This window comes from Ixodes scapularis, unplaced genomic scaffold (genome assembly GCF_016920785.2).
Source record: "Ixodes scapularis isolate PalLabHiFi unplaced genomic scaffold, ASM1692078v2 PGA_scaffold13__105_contigs__length_92229423, whole genome shotgun sequence".
Taxonomy (NCBI): domain Eukaryota; kingdom Metazoa; phylum Arthropoda; class Arachnida; order Ixodida; family Ixodidae; genus Ixodes; species Ixodes scapularis.
The window spans coordinates 23,234,913-23,253,699 of NW_024609839.1; the positions used below are offsets into that span (position 1 = coordinate 23,234,913).

Sequence of the window (18,787 nt, forward strand, 5' to 3'; positions counted from 1 at the left end):
CTAAAAGAATACATCAACTTGCCCCAATTGATCGAGTATCGCGGAAAACTCATGAACTGTCAGCACAAGTTGCGTGACGCTGGACATTCACATCATAAAACCATGCTCCGTTGTCAATAAAATACCCCCTCAGTTGAAAAAAGAAAATTATAATAAAACCGTTCACCACGTGTTCTTGTAACTTGCAGCAGTTACAAGTCATTGATATTGGCCAAATATTTCACACTAAAAATTTATCTCCTTTTTTTTAAAAATCGGTATTACTCAAGCCCTGTCCCATTCGTTAGGCATTTCAGCAGTGAGTAGCGAAACTTGAAAGATATTAGCTAAATATTAAACCAACAGCTCGGTGTAGCGCTTCAAAAAGCATCGGGGAGACTAGTTCGTGCCTGAGCTTTTCTTAACTTTCAGCTTACGTGGCATGGTCAAAACCCTTTCCACTGCAATGGACAAAATCACGTTACAACGGAATTACTGGTTTTGCACCGCGTGTTCCTTTTTTGGATTCCACACACTTTGAAAGTGCCGATTGAAAGCTTTTACTATTTTCCTATCCTCAGGTACAAAATCTCCATCTATTGTTAGTTTTTGTGGTACTTCTTTTTTTTTTTTTTTTTCTTAGGTAACGTTTACATTTTTTGTTGGTTACTTTTAATAAATTCAGAAAGTATTACATTAAAATAGTTTGTTTTTGACAGACTTATCCTCACCACCAATCCCTGTTTTATTTCCTGAAATTGCCCCGTTTACGTGCAATGTTACCTTCTGCGTTGCGTTATTTTGCGTTTAATCTGAATAATGTTCCGACTAACCCGAGGCTTTTTGCAATTTTTCCGTACTTTGCTCGAAGGGACACAATATTCAATAGAAAACTTTATAGCATCCTTAAACTTCACCCACAAACTACAATTATAATCCTCGGAGGTAATATTTAATTCAGCATCCAGGTAATCAATAATGTTTTCGTTAGTACCTCTTTCAAATTGTTTAATATTTAGAACAGAACCGTTCCTTGTGCTTCCAGTCTTTTAGCAATGGAACAAAAATACCACAAGTGATAATCTAAAATATTGGGTTCAACACTAAGCACACTCTCAGAAAATGTTTGACTAACAAAAAAAAATCTAGAAGAGCACTCTCACGACAGCACTCACGAACGTTTTTATCAAGGTTAAAAAGGGGTATGACACGCCAAAAATAAAATATGAGATAACTATACATCTAGGACCTATTGTATGTTCCTATAATACTGCTAAATTTAGTTTGAAAATAGCGTGATAGTTTCGTTGAGAAATCGTTTTATATGCGGGTCTCTCGGAGGGGCGGATCCAAGCGGAGCGGGAGGCTGGCTACGTAGCCAGTCTCACGCGCGGCGTCCCCTTGCACGCACTCACAGACTTGGCACTCTTGGCATCTCCAGCCTCAGCTTCCTCGTTTACCTTCCGCATTTCGAGCATGCGGTCCGGGACGATTACGTCTACGGCATCACATGCTTTGTCAAAGCGTTCGACATTGATCGCAGCAGCGATGAGACTGATTGCTAACTAGAGATGTTGGAAGCTGTTCATTTTTGACTGCAACCCGCTGGCGACCAGCTCCAGCGACGGCGAGTTAAGGGGTGTCCAAACAGGACACTACAAAACGCACGACTCCGACAAATCGTGAAAATTGAAGCCGACGCTTCTATAGGAGCGTCCGCTTCAATTTTCACGATTTGTCGGAGTCGTGCGTTTTGTAGTGTCCTGTTTGGACACCCCTTTACGGACGAACTCGCCGTGGTCACCGTCGTCCGGCAATATCTCGCACACGCATGCAGGGTGGAAGGTTAACGGGCCGGGGGCGAGAACGAGAATAGCTTGCGGGTGGCCGAGTTGCGTGAGTGGTTTTGATCGTACCGCGGTGAGGGGGGAGAGCTTGGGCGATCACGGGGGCGCGAAGAATGAGAGAGCATTCATTATCACGTGGTTTGTAGACACCATGGTGTGACTAACTTGGGCAGTGCATGGTCGCCAGATGAAGATAAAAATTCGTAAATGGATTATTGCGATTCCAAGAGCTCTAACAATTGAGTAACTTGGTGTATATAATAAGTAGCCTATGAGCATTCCATTTCAAGAATTATCTATTCGTTTAATTTTCGTGTCCTACACTCTTAGAAAAAAGGGTATGGATAGTCCTCCCTTAGGGGAGGAACGGTCTTGTAACCTATGTTCCTTTAGAAAGCGAGATACCTTCGTCCCTGAACAGGGGAGAAACTAGTTCCTCCGTCGCCTGCATTTCATTATGGCGGGCCTGAATCGAGCAAATCGAGCTCAATAAGGCTTAACGACGACGCTACGTCTGTTGTACGGGACGAGAGGAGCAGCGAATAAAAGCATAACACGCGCTTTCCGCGGACTGTGTTTATTTCCGAAGCCAGATTTCCCCCACAGGTACAGAAACTTGCGTTTCAAAAGCAGTTAGTTACTCCGTCTTCTCGTCGACAGCACTGCGATATTAAACGGAGACAACCGATACCCAGTTACTTCGCGCGCTTTGCGTCTTACCTTCGGTGTTCCTCGAGTCACAATTCCTTCCTCAACCGCACATCACGGCGAATGAAAAACTCCATCCGCGAAACCAAAAGCCGCTCTCGAAAGAACAAACTCGAATCCGCTGTTTATCGCGTAGCGTGAAAGAAGGCTAAATCGCTTGCCACCAGATGGCGGGGTCAAGCAGAGTAATTGCAAGTAGCTAGGCTAGATGGCGCTAGGTACCGCCCAATAGACCATTTGCAGTCCTCCCAAGCGCCCCGGCGCGCGCGCGAGGAATCTTGGGATCGGTGTTCTGTCGGCCCCCGTCGTCTGGCTGCTCTCCGTTGGAATCGCATCACCTCGCTCTAGACATACTTTTCATCTTCGTTGTTTATACTTAATAATCCTCTTTTTTATCTACTCCAGTGTATTTTTCTTGTTCATAAGTGTATCTATTTCGTTCAGCGCTTTGTATTTCTTCTGTATATTACGTGTTTTTGTGCATATTCCATCGTTTTCGACGCGGCCGTCGACGGACACCACGCCGCTTCGTTCGCCGCTCCCGGGGTGAGTACTGACTGTTGCCGTTACGCTCTATCCCGCTCCTAGGCCGTTCATTTAACTCGTGTGCGGTCGCGAGAGAGCAGTTTCGAACATCACTACAAATGTCACCGCTGTAAGCAGAGAAATAAAGTAGTCATCACGAAGCGAAGGCCGACATGCCTTCGCTTCGTGATGCGCTCGCCCTGTGAAATGTGAGCGTGGGATATCGAGTACTGCTTGCGTGCTCAACATTCGGGACGGTGCTTTGTCGTTGCGATCTTTTTGCCCTTCGGACGCTTGCGAAGCTGTACCAGCGGTCGGCGTGCCTCGGCAGCGCTCGTCAACAACCGTCCGCGCGGCGTCACTTTTCTCGCGTTCGCTGACCGTCCGCGAGCGCCGGTGATTCATCGTCGCGGCTGGTATGCGTATGTAGTACATCGCATAGCTTCACAATCGCTCTTAACAGCGGTTGTGAGTTGAGCGGGCCCTTAGCAAGCGAGTTATGTCAGCAACTGCAACTTTGAAACTGATGGTCACTTCACTTATTTATTTCACTATTCGAGATGTCAGCTGAATGTAGTATCTTCTTAGGTCACCCTCAGAAGCCACATGACGGGCGGTACAACCTGCTGTGTACCGGGCTGTGCCCACACCACTCTCACTGCCAAGCATGTGTCCTGGAATCGCTTTCCGAAGAACAGCCATCTACGCAACATTTGGGTACAGCGAATCAACAGGAAAGGTATTTACCATATTTTTTTACTTGTTATCTACACTTTCCTGACAATGATCAGGAAGGTACAGTGTGTGTACTGTCCGACGTGGCCCAAGTCATTTTACCCATATGTACAACATACCTGCGAAACACATTTTTTTTAAAAATAAAAATAGCATTCATTATTTTTGACCTATAAGTGCAACATACGACTGAAACAAAAAAGACAATCTCAAAGAATCCCAGATGTTGCATGTGCCCTTTTCACTCTCTTGGCCACTTCCACCTGCACCGACATACCAATATTTGATTGCATCGCAGGAATGTCGCTTCATCTCACTACCCTACAGCTAAAGCAAAGATACTCTCACAGTGCTTCTATCATTTTCAGCGTGCATCCACTCCAGGTTTGTTAGGCATAAACTATGTGCTTGTTCTTAGTGCCCGCTGCACAATGGTACTGGAAGTGTTTAGAAGGCGGTGGGGTGACGATGGGGGAGGAGGAGAACTGAATTCTACCCCCTTGCCCGGATAGTTTACTGACGCCCCTGTTCAGACGCCACGGCTGCTGCATCCATTCTTACCACTGAGATTGAGTTGCACTTGCTCCAAAGTTGAATGGGTGAATCTTAATATGGTGCTAACTGCTTCTTTTGCATGCAGGTACCACTGGACGGTTCTCTCTGTGGACGCCAACCTCTGACAGCAGAATATGCGGCGCTCATTTTAACGAAACTGGGAGAAAGAAGTACGAGGACAAAGCTCCCCGGTTTTTTCCAACCAGGACATTTCCGAAGTGTATGTTATTTGCCTATTTTTGTTTCTTTCTGCAATAGTTGTTTTTCCCTGCTTATATTCTTGCTTGTGATCACTGTATACATGGGTCGTTTCTCACGTGAGCTACGTCACTGCTGGTGGCGTCTGGTGATTTGTGGACAGCGGTGCTACCCAGTGAGCATGGCGAAATACGTGACCTACGGAAGCAATCATCGCTCTCATAGAAAAAGACGGAGCTTCAAGCAATCGTAATGTCAGATTTTGTAGAGCTGCAGACATAATAACAATGTTTTGTCTGAATACATGAGATCTCTCAACGGCTAGACGACGCAAATGGACTGCAATCGAAAAGAGGTTTTGCGACGTGCGGTTAAGTAGCATCAAGGATATCACTGAAACTGAAAAAGTATAACATTCTCGTCCGTCATTAAATTTGCAGTGGGAATAGGTGGCATATAAACCTACTGACTGCCTTTTTCAAGGATTTGGCTTGGCTTAGCTAGCTTGCTGCTCAAGGCACCAGGGGATGTCGCTCTGCTGCCTTCATCTCTGATGGCCCCAAATGACAGCTTTTAATCCAGCTCTCTCGTTGTGGAAAGTAGTGAAGGCTCTGCATGTTTCCTGTCGTACATTGAAGTGCCAGCTCATCTCGACTCTAAATAACAGCAGTGTGTTTGAACGGTACCAGACGATGCTTCTTTATATTTCCGACTGCTCTATCTGACACAGTCGGTCACAATGCAAGAGGACTTCAGCGAGCTGGAAAACACTCTCTTAGCACATAGAAAAACATAGGAGAAAATGTACCAACATGAATTCTAGAAATATTTTGAGCGAAAACTGACGTCAGGTGCAAGGACTCTATAATTACTGTCCACCGTGTTTGCTTGACTAGGCAGCTTCCTAGTGACCATTCAAGCAGATAGAGTTGGACATGCCTTGTCAGGAGTTTGCGGTCGTAATATGCTTGAGCCAACTGCTTTGTAAGAAGTTGCAGCTGTGCATATCGTTCGTGTCACAAATGGAAACACATATGAATGCGGAAATATAATTATGTTTAATAAAGGGCCCTTTAGGCAAGTATGGACAGCCTAAGATGGCACCGAATATAGTCGATTTCACAGTAACATGGCAGGTGGCAGACTCTATAACCCCTGTGAACTGATTGAAGTGTTGAAGTCAAATGTATGTGACAGCTCTTTACTAGAGAAGTGTACTCTGATTGGCTCGCTTGGGACAAACCTTTTGTTGTGTGCCAAACTATGTTGAATAAGGATATAAACTTTGTTCCCTTCTTTTATACGCCGGTGGCTGTTGAATGCACTTCGTCTCAGAAAGAACTGCAACAATCGCTATTTGGCTACAACATTCCAGACCAGCTACCAAAGGGTAGAAACAGTGACCGCTATTGATCCAGCTGAGCTCTTGGTTGTTTGACATGTTATGTGCTCCGTACAGTGTAAGCTGTGCCCTGTGCTAGACAGAATTCCAGCCGGTATGTAATGCTTATAAAATAATTGCGTGAACAATTGCCTTATCCTTGCCTGCAGATGTTGCGGCCTGCCCAAAGGTCCCAAACATGATCTGCGCAAGGAAGCGCCATGCGCTGCAGCCGCTGCCGGCCTACTTTCTGTCGGACCTTGACCTGGCACAGACCGTGACCCTGCCTGCTAGCCAGGAGCCAGCACAACCCGGCAGCCCCTTGGCCTCCGCTGGTGCCCCTGACACTGATGATGTAATAGCTAGCGGTAAGCTCCTAACATTGAGCATCAGTGTTGCTCGTCTGTTTATTTGGCATCCCTGTCAACTGTGCAGCAGTCCCGATAGGTGCATGGAACACTTACATGCAGTACGTCGAACTTTACAAACTGTACTAACTCAGTCACCGCTGGCTATAGCACGCAAGTTGTGGCCGTTCCATACTCGCAGCACCATATGGCACGGTGCACTCTAAGATACCGCACATGCAAGGTACCCGCGGAGTTGTTCTTTCAGATTGCGGTCACACCCTCACTTCATTGTCTGCCAGGTACAAAGGAGATGCTGCCACAGCCCTGCTTGCATGTTATTTGCCTCAAGATCCAGATTGAAAAGTGGGGACACATGCTTTTGTTTATCCATTGTTTCCTACAAGACAAGCGGCGATTCTCTGGCGTCCACAAAAAAACCATCCCCACTTTTGTTATGGAGCACGGGCAAGGCTATGCATGCTCTTAGAATTCGCAGTTGACTCCAATGCATGCGCACGAACGCTGCACCGGAGCCTCTCAGGGCTTCGAGTTAGCGTCCGCAGCATTCTCCGTGCTCCAAGTAAGTGTAGAACAAAGCTTAGTTCCGCATTTCCCCGCAGCACCCCTGACGATCGGATCTCAAGGCGAATAGCCAGCATTCCCATTATAGCTCCTTCGTGTGGAACAGAGCAGCATTAAAGAGGTCATAAACCGACTCAGTTACTTCTGCTAAATGCTGCTGTCGCACAATAAAGCTTGAGAACAAGCAATATTCTGCTCTTCCTCACAGCCAGGTAAAATAATCACATGATTACTGTTAGGGGTTAGCTGCTACTGTTGGCGCAGTGATTAGACACAAGCCCAAGCCCCAATAGTTACCATGGCATTGATTGTAACCAAATAGTCAGGTGCTCACTCAGTGCTTGGGTCCAGTTCATAAGCCGTCTGTATTCAAGTGTCGTCACCCTGGTGTGAACCCTAGGCTTTCTCAACATTGTGATTTCTGACTGTAAATTAGCCTTCTATTCCTCAGAATATAACCTTGGCAGGGGAGCCTCTGGTTTGTGGTATATAGATTATTATATAAATTATATTTGTGCTACAGACGTCAGTATGCTTGTATGAGGTGCAGAACATCCAAATGCATATCGTTTCTTGGCCCCTTTAACATGTGATGCTTTTTTTGTATGGCACATGATATGCTATTTGGCAGAGCCAAGGCAATTACAAGGAGAAAGCCTAGTTTTTTGTTTTGATATTTGACTGCAAAAATGATGTGATATTTATTTTGCTATCTCCCCATCTGGCAGACCACCAGTACAGCATCACAGGATGTATCGATCAAGCCCTGCGTGATCGCATCAGGCAGCTAGAGGAGCTCGCTTCTGCAAACGAGAAACTGCGCAAGGACAACGACCGTCTACAGAAAGAAAATGAAGCTCTGCGGAAGAAAGTAGCCCATCTTGAGGAGATGTATGACAAAGCAGAGGAGGTCATCGATGCTACAATCCCCTTTCAGAACTTCACGCTCACAGCCGTGCAACAGGACCCAAAGAAACTGGCCTTCTACACGGGATTCGACTCCCTGGAGAGATTTCTCGCCTTTTACAAGTTTGTTCAGGCAGGTTATGAAGCTCACAAGGAAAGTCAAGGTCCGCAGAGAAGGTCACCTTATCTATCCATGGATGATCAGCTGCTGCTCGTGTTGTCCCGCCTGAGGGTGGGACTTTTGGAGCAGGACCTTGCATACCGGTTTCGTATCCACATCAGCACAGTCAGCCGGGTGTGGACATTCTGGATTGGTTACCTAGCGGACTACCTTGCTCAACTCAACTACTGGCCGTCGCGACAGGTTGTGAACAAGCACATGCCGGAGTGCTTCATCGAGGCGTATCCATCGACGAGAGTCATTCTGGATTGCACGGAAATCTTCATCGAGACACCTAGCGACTTCAGGGTGCAGAGTGATACCTACTCAAGCTACAAGTGCCACAACACTGCCAAGGGACTGCTGGGCATCACCCCCAATGGGTTCGTGTCGTTCGTGAGCGACCTTGCCCCTGGCCGCGTCTCTGACAAAGCCCTGACCGCATGTTCCGGGCTATGCAACCTTCTTGAGCCCGGAGACTCTGTCATGGCGGACAGAGGCTTTTTGATCACTGAAGAGGTCGAAGCTGCAGGGGCTAACCTGAACATTCCACCTTTCCTTGGGGGAAGGCTACAGCTCTCCCTGGAGGACGAAGCGAAAACTAGGGCGATTGCGAAGGTCCGGATCCACGTGGAACGAGTGATTGGACAAATGAAGTGTTTTCGAATCTTGAGGGGTACTTTCCCAAACAGTATGAGCAAGAGCCTGGACTCTATCTGGAAGGTCTGTGCTTTGCTGTGCAATTTCACGAGAGAGCCACTGCTCAGTCGAAGCTAGAGCTGCAGTCTTGTGGCTTCGTAGATGGTCGTGGAGAAAAAAGAGGCCATATCTCTCTATCTAGCTCACTTCAGCTCCGGCAACTTTTTGTGCCCACACGCCCTCATGACCCATGACGACCATTAGCACCGACTACGGCCCTCGGGACTTTCCTCTACCCAACGAAATGGACTCACAACCCACCGAGGCCACGCTGGCTTCTCCCGCTGTCTGAAGCTTACCGCTCAATGCACCACCCACAGCCGGTGCAACCACTCCTGCCGTCACGTCGCTTCTTGATGCACCACTTGTTGCCGCGTGAATTCAACCTGCGGTCTTTACTCAGAATCCATTCTCCATCCTCGGCGACGATGATCCCGAAAGCAAGTTGTCGCCCCTCAACAACAGTTGCCACATCCGCACTGCCGCCAATGAAACGAAGCGTGCTCGTGGCATTTTTTTCTTCGGCGCCGCTGCGACTAAGCTTACCACCTCACCCCGGTGCATCCAACGTGACTCGAACCCTGACTCGTTCCCCCTGGAGGACGGATGGCATCCTGTCTCTCGCCGACGTAAGGCGGCCCCGCCCGCGGCGCCTCCAGCAGCATCGTTCTGCAGTGAGTTCTCCCACACTGTCATTCTACGGCCGGCCAAACCATGCCGCATCATGGACGGGGTCTTTCTTGCCATTGACTCTGCAGTTGCTGCACAGATAGACCTCAGGTCTCCTACACCATTGCAGCCCCCTACCAAGTGAGGTACCTCGACTGCAGTAATCAACTTGCAGTTGATGCTGCTTTGTCTCAAGTGTGCGATGCATTCCTCAATGTAACATACATCCCGATCGGCACTCTGCAGGTCTCCGTGCAAGGCTACGAGGCCATTCGCCGTGGCCAGGTTCGCGGATTCATAAAAAAAGTCTGGCGACCTGGATTCTGCGTCCTAAAAAACCTTCATTGCCGGAAATCTGCTATCCTCCAGGCCGGTCCTCTCACAAACTCTGGGTCGGCACTCATTACATTCGACGGCACCAGCCTCGCGTTGCCCAGTGCCCCAACAGCACCCAAGCCAACGGCACAACACAGCGTCGTCAGTTGCCTTCATCAACATCCAAAGAGAAGCCGGCGTCACCACCAGTGACGCCTGAAACTAGCTCCTGCTCAGCAAGCTGTGCTGTTATCTGCGCCCAAAGCCCTCATCGCAGCACCGAGGTCTGCGAAGCAGAAGACTGACTCCCGCCCGGTGCTCGCCACAAAACTCCTAACGCCGGCACACAACATCACCGCCGACCTCACACAAGTCCCAACATCAGAACCGCCTCGGACCACCTTCGCAGAATCAGCGAGAGCTGTCAACAGCACTAGTGAGACGCCTGCCCTACTTCCGTCAGGGTCAGACTTTACTGGCTTGCAACAACAAATCACCCTTTTCACAAAACAAATGCTGGCAGCCACGCAGCGAATTCCGACGATGCAAAACTCGCTGTTTACTCTCGTGGATACCTGCACCCGTGCAGTAATCGGGCGCCTCGCGATGCAGGGCATCATTCCGTTCGGCGGCCCCCCACTATCACCACGCAAACATGGTTAGCGCCCCCAGGATTGTTCAGTGGAACTGTTGCTCGCTTAAACAGAAGAAGGCAGACTTCATCGAAAAATTTTATCTTCACTCGTCATCCGACATGGCCGCTGCGTTTGCTCTACAAGAAATCAACGGCCCCCTCCCTTCTTTGCCACAGTACGATGGACTTGCTCCGAACATTGAGACTAGTGCCCCCTTGCCTTGGATTCGTTCCGCCCTGTACGTTCATCGATCAGTGTGCTTCACTCTTCTCGACACCTCACAGAGGTGCTCTGCAATGACCAGCGTTACGGGTTGCCGCCAATTCCTCAACGGCCCGTTTTTCTCTTCTCTGTCTATGTGGCTCCAGACACATCGCTAAACCGCTGGACAAGGCAGCCGCTAAACATCCCTTTTTTTAAGCACTTCGCCCGTCTTTATCCAAAAGACGACGTTCCCGTTTGCGGTGATCTTAATGCCAAACACACGCATGGGGCTACGACATTGACCTTCCCCACGGCACGCGGCTTCTTGCAGACCTCACAGGGCTGAAACTTTCGTTCCTCAACATCCCAGACACCCCCACACGTATCAAACAATCCTCCCAACAGCAGGACACCTGCCCCGACTTTACCTGTGCTCGTTACCCTCGACGCTGGAGATGGCATGTCGCCGGCGACCGCCTCGGCGGTGATCACCTCCCCATTATTTTACGCTACGACTTCCTATCCGCAACCCTATCTCACTGTCGCGCCTGCTGCGACACATTCTTCACTAAGTGGGACAACTTCCGAGCAGCTCTTTCTTCTGTCATGGAACTTGCTGGCTTTTCCGACATTATACAAGCTATCCAGTCCGCCCACAAGTCTGCCACAAAGCGGCTAACCGTACCGGACGATGCCGCTTTGACGAGCATTTACTTACTGGACCGCCGCATTCACCTGTTGGCCTGTTACCGCCGTTCTCGCAGACCACGACGACTCCTCAAACCTTCACATAAACTCCAAAAGACTATCTCGTGCTACACTTCGGAACTCGCTTCCAACTGCTGGACTTCCCTGTGCAGATCCATCTCCGGCAATAGCCATCTTTCGAAAGTTTGAAGGCTCCTCCGTTCTCTCCTCGGGGACCACAAACCTAGGCAATTTGCTGCCACTGTTGCCCTTCGCAAAGGTGTCTCTCCCGAGGAGCTAGCTGAACGGGCCTCGGACGTCTTTTTTCCGCAACCAGCGCAACATGACTCTGGATGCTACACTTGTGTTCACCCTGTCACCAAGCTCTTGGGATGGATTGCCCGTTCACCCTCCACTCGCAGTGCACCTGGCCCCCAACAACGTCACAGTCGGGCAACTTCAGAACCTCCCTACGGCACTCAAGGAAACCATACTCGCCGAGATCAACCAGGTGACTCCAGACTACTGAAGCCCCAGGAGTCCCTGATCGCTGCCACTTGTCTCATTCGCCCTGGAAGCTCCCGAGAAGATTAAAAGCTTTTCCTCTTTTTATGCCCAAACAGCAGGGCAGATATGGTGGCCACTTCTTTGGTCGTTAAATAAATGTTTCAAAGCAAAGGTAGATGGTCATGATGAAAGAAATCAAGGACGTTAGGATTCCTGTCAGAAGTACTCAACGCAATAAAATGTTGTCCAAACTTGCCAGGTTTTAATTTTAGATTGGTTGCACACTACACGACAGAGTAGCGAGCATTTGATTATTCTTAATTTTTAACTAGGACTGATTAAATTAATTTCAATACTTTTGGATGTTTTATTTTAATACACACATATCCTCTAAAAAGGGCGGAAATGTAGTGGTTAATAAAGAAAAATAGACGTAATGGTGGGGCCACAGTCGACTCCTAGCAGAACTGTTTGGTGGGGCAACAGGCAGACTGAGATTAAAGCCCCTCTATCCTGGGAAAAGTGGCGCCATTCATTGTTGTGGAAATTCTCGAGACACGTACCGTGTGCCACTTCTGGGAAGGACATGGCGTCTGAAATCTAGCTCAGTGCTGCGCTGTGTCGCCATGATCTTCCCAAGGGCTGCATGTTGCACGTGCCTCGTGCATCGACGCACTTTGCGCTACTTTTAAAACATGAAGGGGCTTTAACTGAGATGCCATTGCGTGTGCCACAGGCAAAAATTCAAGATGTTGAAAACAAGCTGTTGCATTGTAAATTGTGCGAATTACTAAAATTCTCCGTCAATATGCCCCAGCAAATGAAGATTAGAGGGTTTACAGATTAAACCAAAGGAAGATGTCTGTCACCCCAGAGGAAGAACATGTGGGGACCTTGACGTGCAACCAAAATTTCACCATCAATAGCGCTGAAATCAGTAACGACACTACCGTAAACCAATTTTGCTCCCAGGTGGGCCGCCGGAAGCGGCGTTGGTAGCCACAGCACATGGTCGTTGTTGGAACTTTCGCGCATAATGCAGAAGAGGATCATGCCCTCTTTAGGTGTCACACGCTCTCATACCATCTTTAGTGTTTGTGTGTATGGCGCGTGCTTTGGACGGTTTCACAACTGACGACCACGCGCATGCTAGGCTGTGAAGATTACACGCTGGGGCGTGGGTTTGTAAACAATGGAAAAGTGTATGAAATTTAGCATGCACAGTGCACAAACTCTATTTTCAGTACACAAATATTGCGACTACTATATCGGACAGAGGTACGCGCTACAGTTTGCAACAAATTCTTGTGCCGACATGAGCAGTCTGAGGCATTCCAACTACTTGTCATGACAGCCACTTTCAGTTCACAAAAGTTGGTTTATTATATGTTCTCCAAGTCTTTGGCATTAAAAATGAGGTTGATTCCTTTGTGACACTGCCGTGCCGGGCTGTGGCCGGCGGTGAAACTGCACAGCCCACCAGCGACGGCAAGCAACCAACTGAGCGTCCAGAGCTAGGAACCAAAAGGCACCTTTATCACACGAGGCAATGGCTTTTTACACAAGACGTGGGCACAGTGTTTGCAACCCGATTACCGAAAGTGTCCAAACTTGGCACTAGCACCGCCCGCAAAATCCCCCCTTTAGAATGTTCAAGGAGAGTATCGGACACCTTGGCTGTGAAAAAAAACAAAGTTTTACAGATTGAGTCTCTTGGGAGCGACCACTTGTCTTCCAGAATGGGTTGAGTAGTGTCGGCCCGTACCATCACCACGAACACGTGGTGGTGATGCTGGACGAGGCACATCACGATGACGCGAGTAGACAGGTCCACCTGAGGCCGAACCGTCGACGGAAGCTAGGGGTGACGCCGGCCTCGGAGAGACACAACAGCACCTGCCGCAGGCGTTGGTCATGTTCCTTTTTCGTTCTGCCGAAGACTAGGATGTCGTCGACCATGTTGACCAATCCGTCTAGGACTTCCAAGATCCACGCCACCTGTCGCTGGAAAAACTCAGGGGCCGACGTGATGCCAAATGGGAGTCGGCAAAAGCAATAACGCCCATACGGCGTAATGAACATCGTAAGCTCTTGAGAGTCCTTGGAAAGCTTGACCTGATGGAAGCTTGAGGTAACTTTGAGCTTCGAGAAGACTGCCGCATCGCCCAGAAGTCCCAGGACTTGATCGACGGTGGGGAGCACATGACGTTCTCTCGGGACAACTTGATTTAATTTTGTAAAGTCGATACAGACACGGTAACCTCCCGACGACTTTGGAACCATGAACAGTCCAGCGTCCCGAGGTGTGGGGTTGGTGACACGCCGAATGGCTCCGTCTTGCTCCAGTTTGGCCAGTTCTGTTTGCACCACCTCGCGCAGGGGTATCGGTATGCGGCATGGAACACTAAGTGAAAACGGAACCGCATCCGGGCGTAGCCGAATCTTGTACTCCTCCTTGAGCGTGCCGAGACCTCTGAAAAGTCCCTGCGGTGCCGGCACTTTCATGTCGTCCAAGAACTTTACCACACCCAGAGCCTGGATGGCTGGGAACCCGAGCAGGGGCATAGAGAGGGACTTGATCACGTACAGACGCTGATGACCGGTCTTGCCTCGCCACAGGAGGGTAGCCATGAAGTACCCAATGACTTTTAGCGACTGGTCTCCTGGTGCTGTCAGCAGGTCGTCGACCTTGTCCAGATGATGAGGTAAGTTCGGGAAGGCTTCCGAAACAGCAGACGCCTCCGCGCCGGAATCTACCTTGAATATCGCCGTGTAGTTGTCGACATTGACCTCAACGTACTTGGCCTTGGCCTTCTCAGTCTCGAGGATTGCGTGGAGCGGTAAGGAACGCCACCTTGCTCTGCTTTCGTTTCCGAGCGCAACAGACGTCCGCGAAGTGGCCCTTCTTCTTGCAATAATTGCACAGAGACTGCCGAGCAGGACAGTCTGAGCGTGTGTGGGGGGCCCGACTGCAGTAGCTGCAGGAACCTGGGTCGTTATCGCCAAGTGAAGACACTGCTGATGCGTCGTCTGACCGTTTTGTTGTCTTGCGTTGGTGCGTCGGACCATGACAAGACTTGGTGGCGTCAACGTTGACGGTGACCTGGACACTCTCGACTCCCGCGAGCAGTTTTTTTCTTTTTCGGCGTCTTCGATCTGCCTCACCTGCGTCCACGCGTCCTTGAGGCTGAGCTTGGCTTTCCAGCAGAGCTGGCCGGACAGGCGTTCGTCGCAAAGACCAACAACGAACCGGTCGCGAACCAGGCGTTCTTCGACTTTGGGGGACGGGTAGTTGCACCACTTGACAAGCTTGCAGAGCTCGGCGTAGTAACTGTCGACGCTCTCTCCCGGCTGCTGAACCCGCTCGTGGAACCTCGAGGACTCTTACACCTCGTTGACGGGGTACAGGAAGTGTTCCGAGAAGCGCTTGACCACCGTGTTGTAGTTGTTCAGGGAGGCGGCGTTCAAGCCGAACATGTCGAGAAGGACCCGAGCCTCGGGGCCCATGCAGTAGAGAAGTGTCCGCACCTGAATGTCCGGTGGTGCTTGGCGAAGTACGGAGGCATAAGCGTACTCCTCGAGTTGCGTAAACCGGGTAGGCCAAGAACCGGTGTTGTCGAAGTCGAAACCAGCAGGCTGACGTACGGAGCCGCCCACCCACGCGGGCAGTGTTTGCAACCCGATTACCAAAAGTGTCCAAACTTGGCACTAGAACCGCCCACAACAGACACTACAATTTTATGATCAACACTCAGTCTTTCCGATATTTAAAAAAAAAGTCTGTCAGGCGTGGCACCATAACGTTCACCCAGAGTGCCTCATCAAAGGGCACCCGTGTGACCCAGCAGTCTTTCGCCCAGTCAACAACAAGGTCACACCACTCCAGTCCTGTGAGCGCAAGTTGTCCTGTCACCTGGTAGTAGTGCTTGTGCTTTTTGTCGACACTCTTGTCCGCATGGATAAACTCCACAAACCCTCTGCTCATCACCTCCTCGAAGGTCGTCAGGTTCGCATCTATCGCCCGTGACACGGTCTTCACTTCGACTAGTCCGTACTCCTGTATATCTTCGTCCCAGACCAGCCCGTCTGGTGATGCCCCCAGCATGGGAAGGCCAGGGTTGATGCAAAGGCCAACACTGAAGACTTGGACCTTTTGCTTGGCCTTGTAGCGCTTCAGAGCAGCCGCCTCATTCTGAAGTCCCGCCCTCATGTGACGTGTCGTGCCATGTCCGCCCGAGAAAATCGTCCTGAGAAACTTTTCGTTCACGGGTGCTTGTCGTTTGACGATGTCTCCGAACTGTGATGCCGTGATCCTTTTCTCACGTTCCGTGTGCCACAGCATACTTCTGCTTTGGCCACGTGTCTGTTCCTCCAGGTGCTGAGCTTGTGTAAGAGTCAGGGTGCATGGATCGCTTGGTGGCATCTGGTGATTCCAGCACTCTTTTATGGGCAAGCTGATCCGTGCTGCAGAGGCCCCATCATCCGTGTTCGAGTGCTCCTGAACCTTCCTTGGCAAGGGTGTGAAGGCAGCTTCTTCCATCACGTCCGCAAACATTGGGAATATTCCCTTCTCAATGAAATCTGTATGCAGCCTCTTGACGGTTGCCTGCGCCACGTCCACATGCACTTCCGTGGTTTTTCTCGCACTCTTCGCCTTGTTGCTAGAGTCGTGCTTGACGAATTCTAGTTCGTTGAACGACACCGTACTTGCACCTCTCTTTGAAGATGGGCCCCACTGCCTTGCTCCCTCAGTGCAGGCCAGAGCATCCGGGATGTAGGACCTTCCCTCCCTTATCAGGTCTAGCATGTGCCAAAGCAGTGCTGCCACATGCTTGCACACACCGCCTTGTCCAGCCTTGCAGGAACAGGAAGCCTTGCTGACCTGCCCATCTTGGCAGAGCACAGCATGCACTGCGTATCGCTTCGTAAGGGTCATGGAAGCCTCCACGTTAGCCTTGACAATTGTCTCTGATGCACTTGTGGTGTGGAGGAAGATGTTCTGCACTTTGTGGGCCTTGAACATTTTGTAGCCAGAACTTGTGTGCTTCTGTGCTCCAGCTGCTTGGCCATGCCCTTGGATGTGGCTTTCCGAGAATGCGGAAGGAAAGTCCTTCAGCTGCTTGGTCCAAGGTCCTGCTGGAAGTGGTAGCTCTTGCGGCTCTGGTACATCCCGTGTCGCCATAGCCTTCCCTGAAAAAAAGGCAGCTCAGTCAGCGTTTTAAAAGGAGGACGGAAATTTGACCAACACAGTTTTTTAATGGGTTTGGTGTTGTTTTGACAGAATTAACCTAAACTTGCGAAGTAAGAGTTCATCTAGGGTAACAACCCCTCAAAAAAAGCCTGCTGTAAACTTTGTGCTAAAAAAAGAGCGTTTGCTATTAGGCAAACATGCCAGCTTTTGTAATCTACAACTTCTTGTGCACTTTCGAACATTACACAGTCGAAGGAGCATTCTGAAAGCAAGCCACGCACTGGCATTGGGGACAAGCATCTCCAGTGTCACTGAGCTGCTTGTTGCTGCTGCCCTGTCAGTGTCCATGATATAGTGCAGCTCTGAATACGAAGAACGCGTTTTGACCATAATCCGTTTCGTGCCAGCAGCATAAAGCTGCTGGCACGACCGTGAAGTGTTGTACAGGAGTGGCAAAGACACTCCAGCTTTCAATGCGTCAGTGTTCGTCCAAAAGAAGCAGTTCGCAGAGCCACTAAAAAGTGTCTAGCATTTCATATGCACGCGCTTGCGTGAAAACGGGATGATCAATAAAGATATGCACTCGCGGGACGCTGTGTTAGCGCGGTTCGCAGGGGCAATCTTGCCTCACCACAGTGAGCGCGCTAGCTGAACTGTAATTTCGATAAACAATGGAATCTCCCCCATACTATGCATAAAACGCAGTCAGAACCCCTTCTCCCGCCGCGACGAAGAACCGAACGCGAAGGATGTGATGCTGCGCGGACGGTTGTTGACGAGCGCTGCCGAGGCACGCCGACCGCTGGTACAGCTTCGCAAGCGTCCGAAGGGCAAAAAGATCGCAACGACAAAGCACCGTCCCGAATGTTGAGCACGCAAGCAGTACTCGATATCCCACGCTCACATTTCACAGGGCGAGCGCATCACGAAGCGAAGGCATGTCGGCCTTCGCTTCGTGATGACTACTTTATTTCTCTGCTTACAGCGGTGACATTTGTAGTGATGTTCGAAACTGCTCTCTCGCGACCGCACACGAGTTAAATGAACGGCCTAGGAGCGGGATAGAGCGTAACGGCAACAGTCAGTACTCACCCCGGGAGCGGCGAACGAAGCGGCGTGGTGTCCGTCGACGGCCGCGTCGAAAACGATGGAATATGCACAAAAACACGTAATATACAGAAGAAATACAAAGCGCTGAACGAAATAGATACACTTATGAACAAGAAAAATACACTGGAGTAGATAAAAAAGAGGATTATTAAGTATAAACAACGAAGATGAAAAGTATGTCTAGGGCGAGGTGATGCGATTCCAACGGAGAGCAGCCAGACGACGGGGGCCGACAGAACACCGATCCCAAGATTCCTCGCGCGCGCGCCGGGGCGCTTGGGAGAGACTGCAAATGGTCTATTCATGTTCTACAAAAATAATTTGATCCTCTCAGGCCACTATTGCGCTTGGGGATCCTCTACTATACACACATTATGCACAGTACAAGCATCAGGTGAACATACATTAGGACATACAGATACAGGGCACATACAAACATCAATACAACGGCACACCATACACACCCGAACTCTACACGCATCCTCTGCGTTTCCGTCTTTTATACTGGTCCCTTTGAACGTACGGACTTTCTCGGTGACTGAATAAGCAATAGAAATATTTCCAGCATGTTGAATTTTTCCAGCAATGCCATTCCTCTGAGAGTATTTTGAATGGCTCAGGGGATGAATCTCTTATTAAAAAGCAAACGCTCGATCATGCCGTAATTATTTGAAAGCCAATAAATTAAGCCGCTCCAATGCGGTTCGAAGCCATGAGTTTGTTTCCCCGCACGGCATGTCATAGCCTGTATTTCTATTGCAGTGTTTGTTTTTCTATTTGTGCTGTTCGCACAAAGCTGCGATTGCCGTCTTGAATTAATCTCTGTAGAGCGGATGTTCACTCA

General features: G+C 49.6%; 2 protein-coding genes across 4 annotated transcripts; one reads left to right on the forward strand and one right to left on the reverse strand.

Annotated features, from left to right (window-relative positions):
• The first annotated feature begins 2,775 nt into the window (after window positions 1-2,775).
• On the forward strand, window positions 2,776-11,893 carry LOC121047643. 3 transcript variants are annotated; one of them, XR_006077615.1, is made up of 6 exons: window positions 2,776-3,080; window positions 3,648-3,798; window positions 4,435-4,569; window positions 6,099-6,296; window positions 7,589-9,440; window positions 9,541-11,813. XR_006077615.1 is itself a non-coding variant. In XM_040503061.2 (5 exons), the coding sequence occupies exons 2-5, from the start codon at window positions 3,666-3,668 to the stop codon at window positions 8,701-8,703; spliced, it is 1,581 nt and encodes a 526-aa protein (XP_040358995.1). In that variant the 5' UTR covers window positions 2,776-3,080; window positions 3,648-3,665; the 3' UTR covers window positions 8,704-11,892. The 3 variants fall into 3 exon arrangements, 2 of the variants coding, with proteins under 2 accessions (XP_040358995.1, XP_042145666.1); XM_040503061.2 differs by having other exon boundaries at window positions 7,589-11,892; XM_042289732.1 differs by lacking the exon at window positions 2,776-3,080 and having other exon boundaries at window positions 3,111-3,798; window positions 7,589-11,893.
• Window positions 11,894-13,000: 1,107 nt separating this feature from the next.
• On the reverse strand, window positions 13,001-18,182 carry LOC121047644. Its single transcript, XM_040503062.2, has 2 exons — window positions 17,926-18,182; window positions 13,001-16,832 (listed from the first exon to the last, which is right to left on the reverse strand). Exon 2 carries the CDS (start codon window positions 16,822-16,824, stop codon window positions 15,394-15,396), a length of 1,431 nt encoding a protein of 476 aa, XP_040358996.1. The 5' UTR covers window positions 16,825-16,832; window positions 17,926-18,182; the 3' UTR covers window positions 13,001-15,393.
• Between the last annotated feature and the right edge of the window lie 605 nt (window positions 18,183-18,787).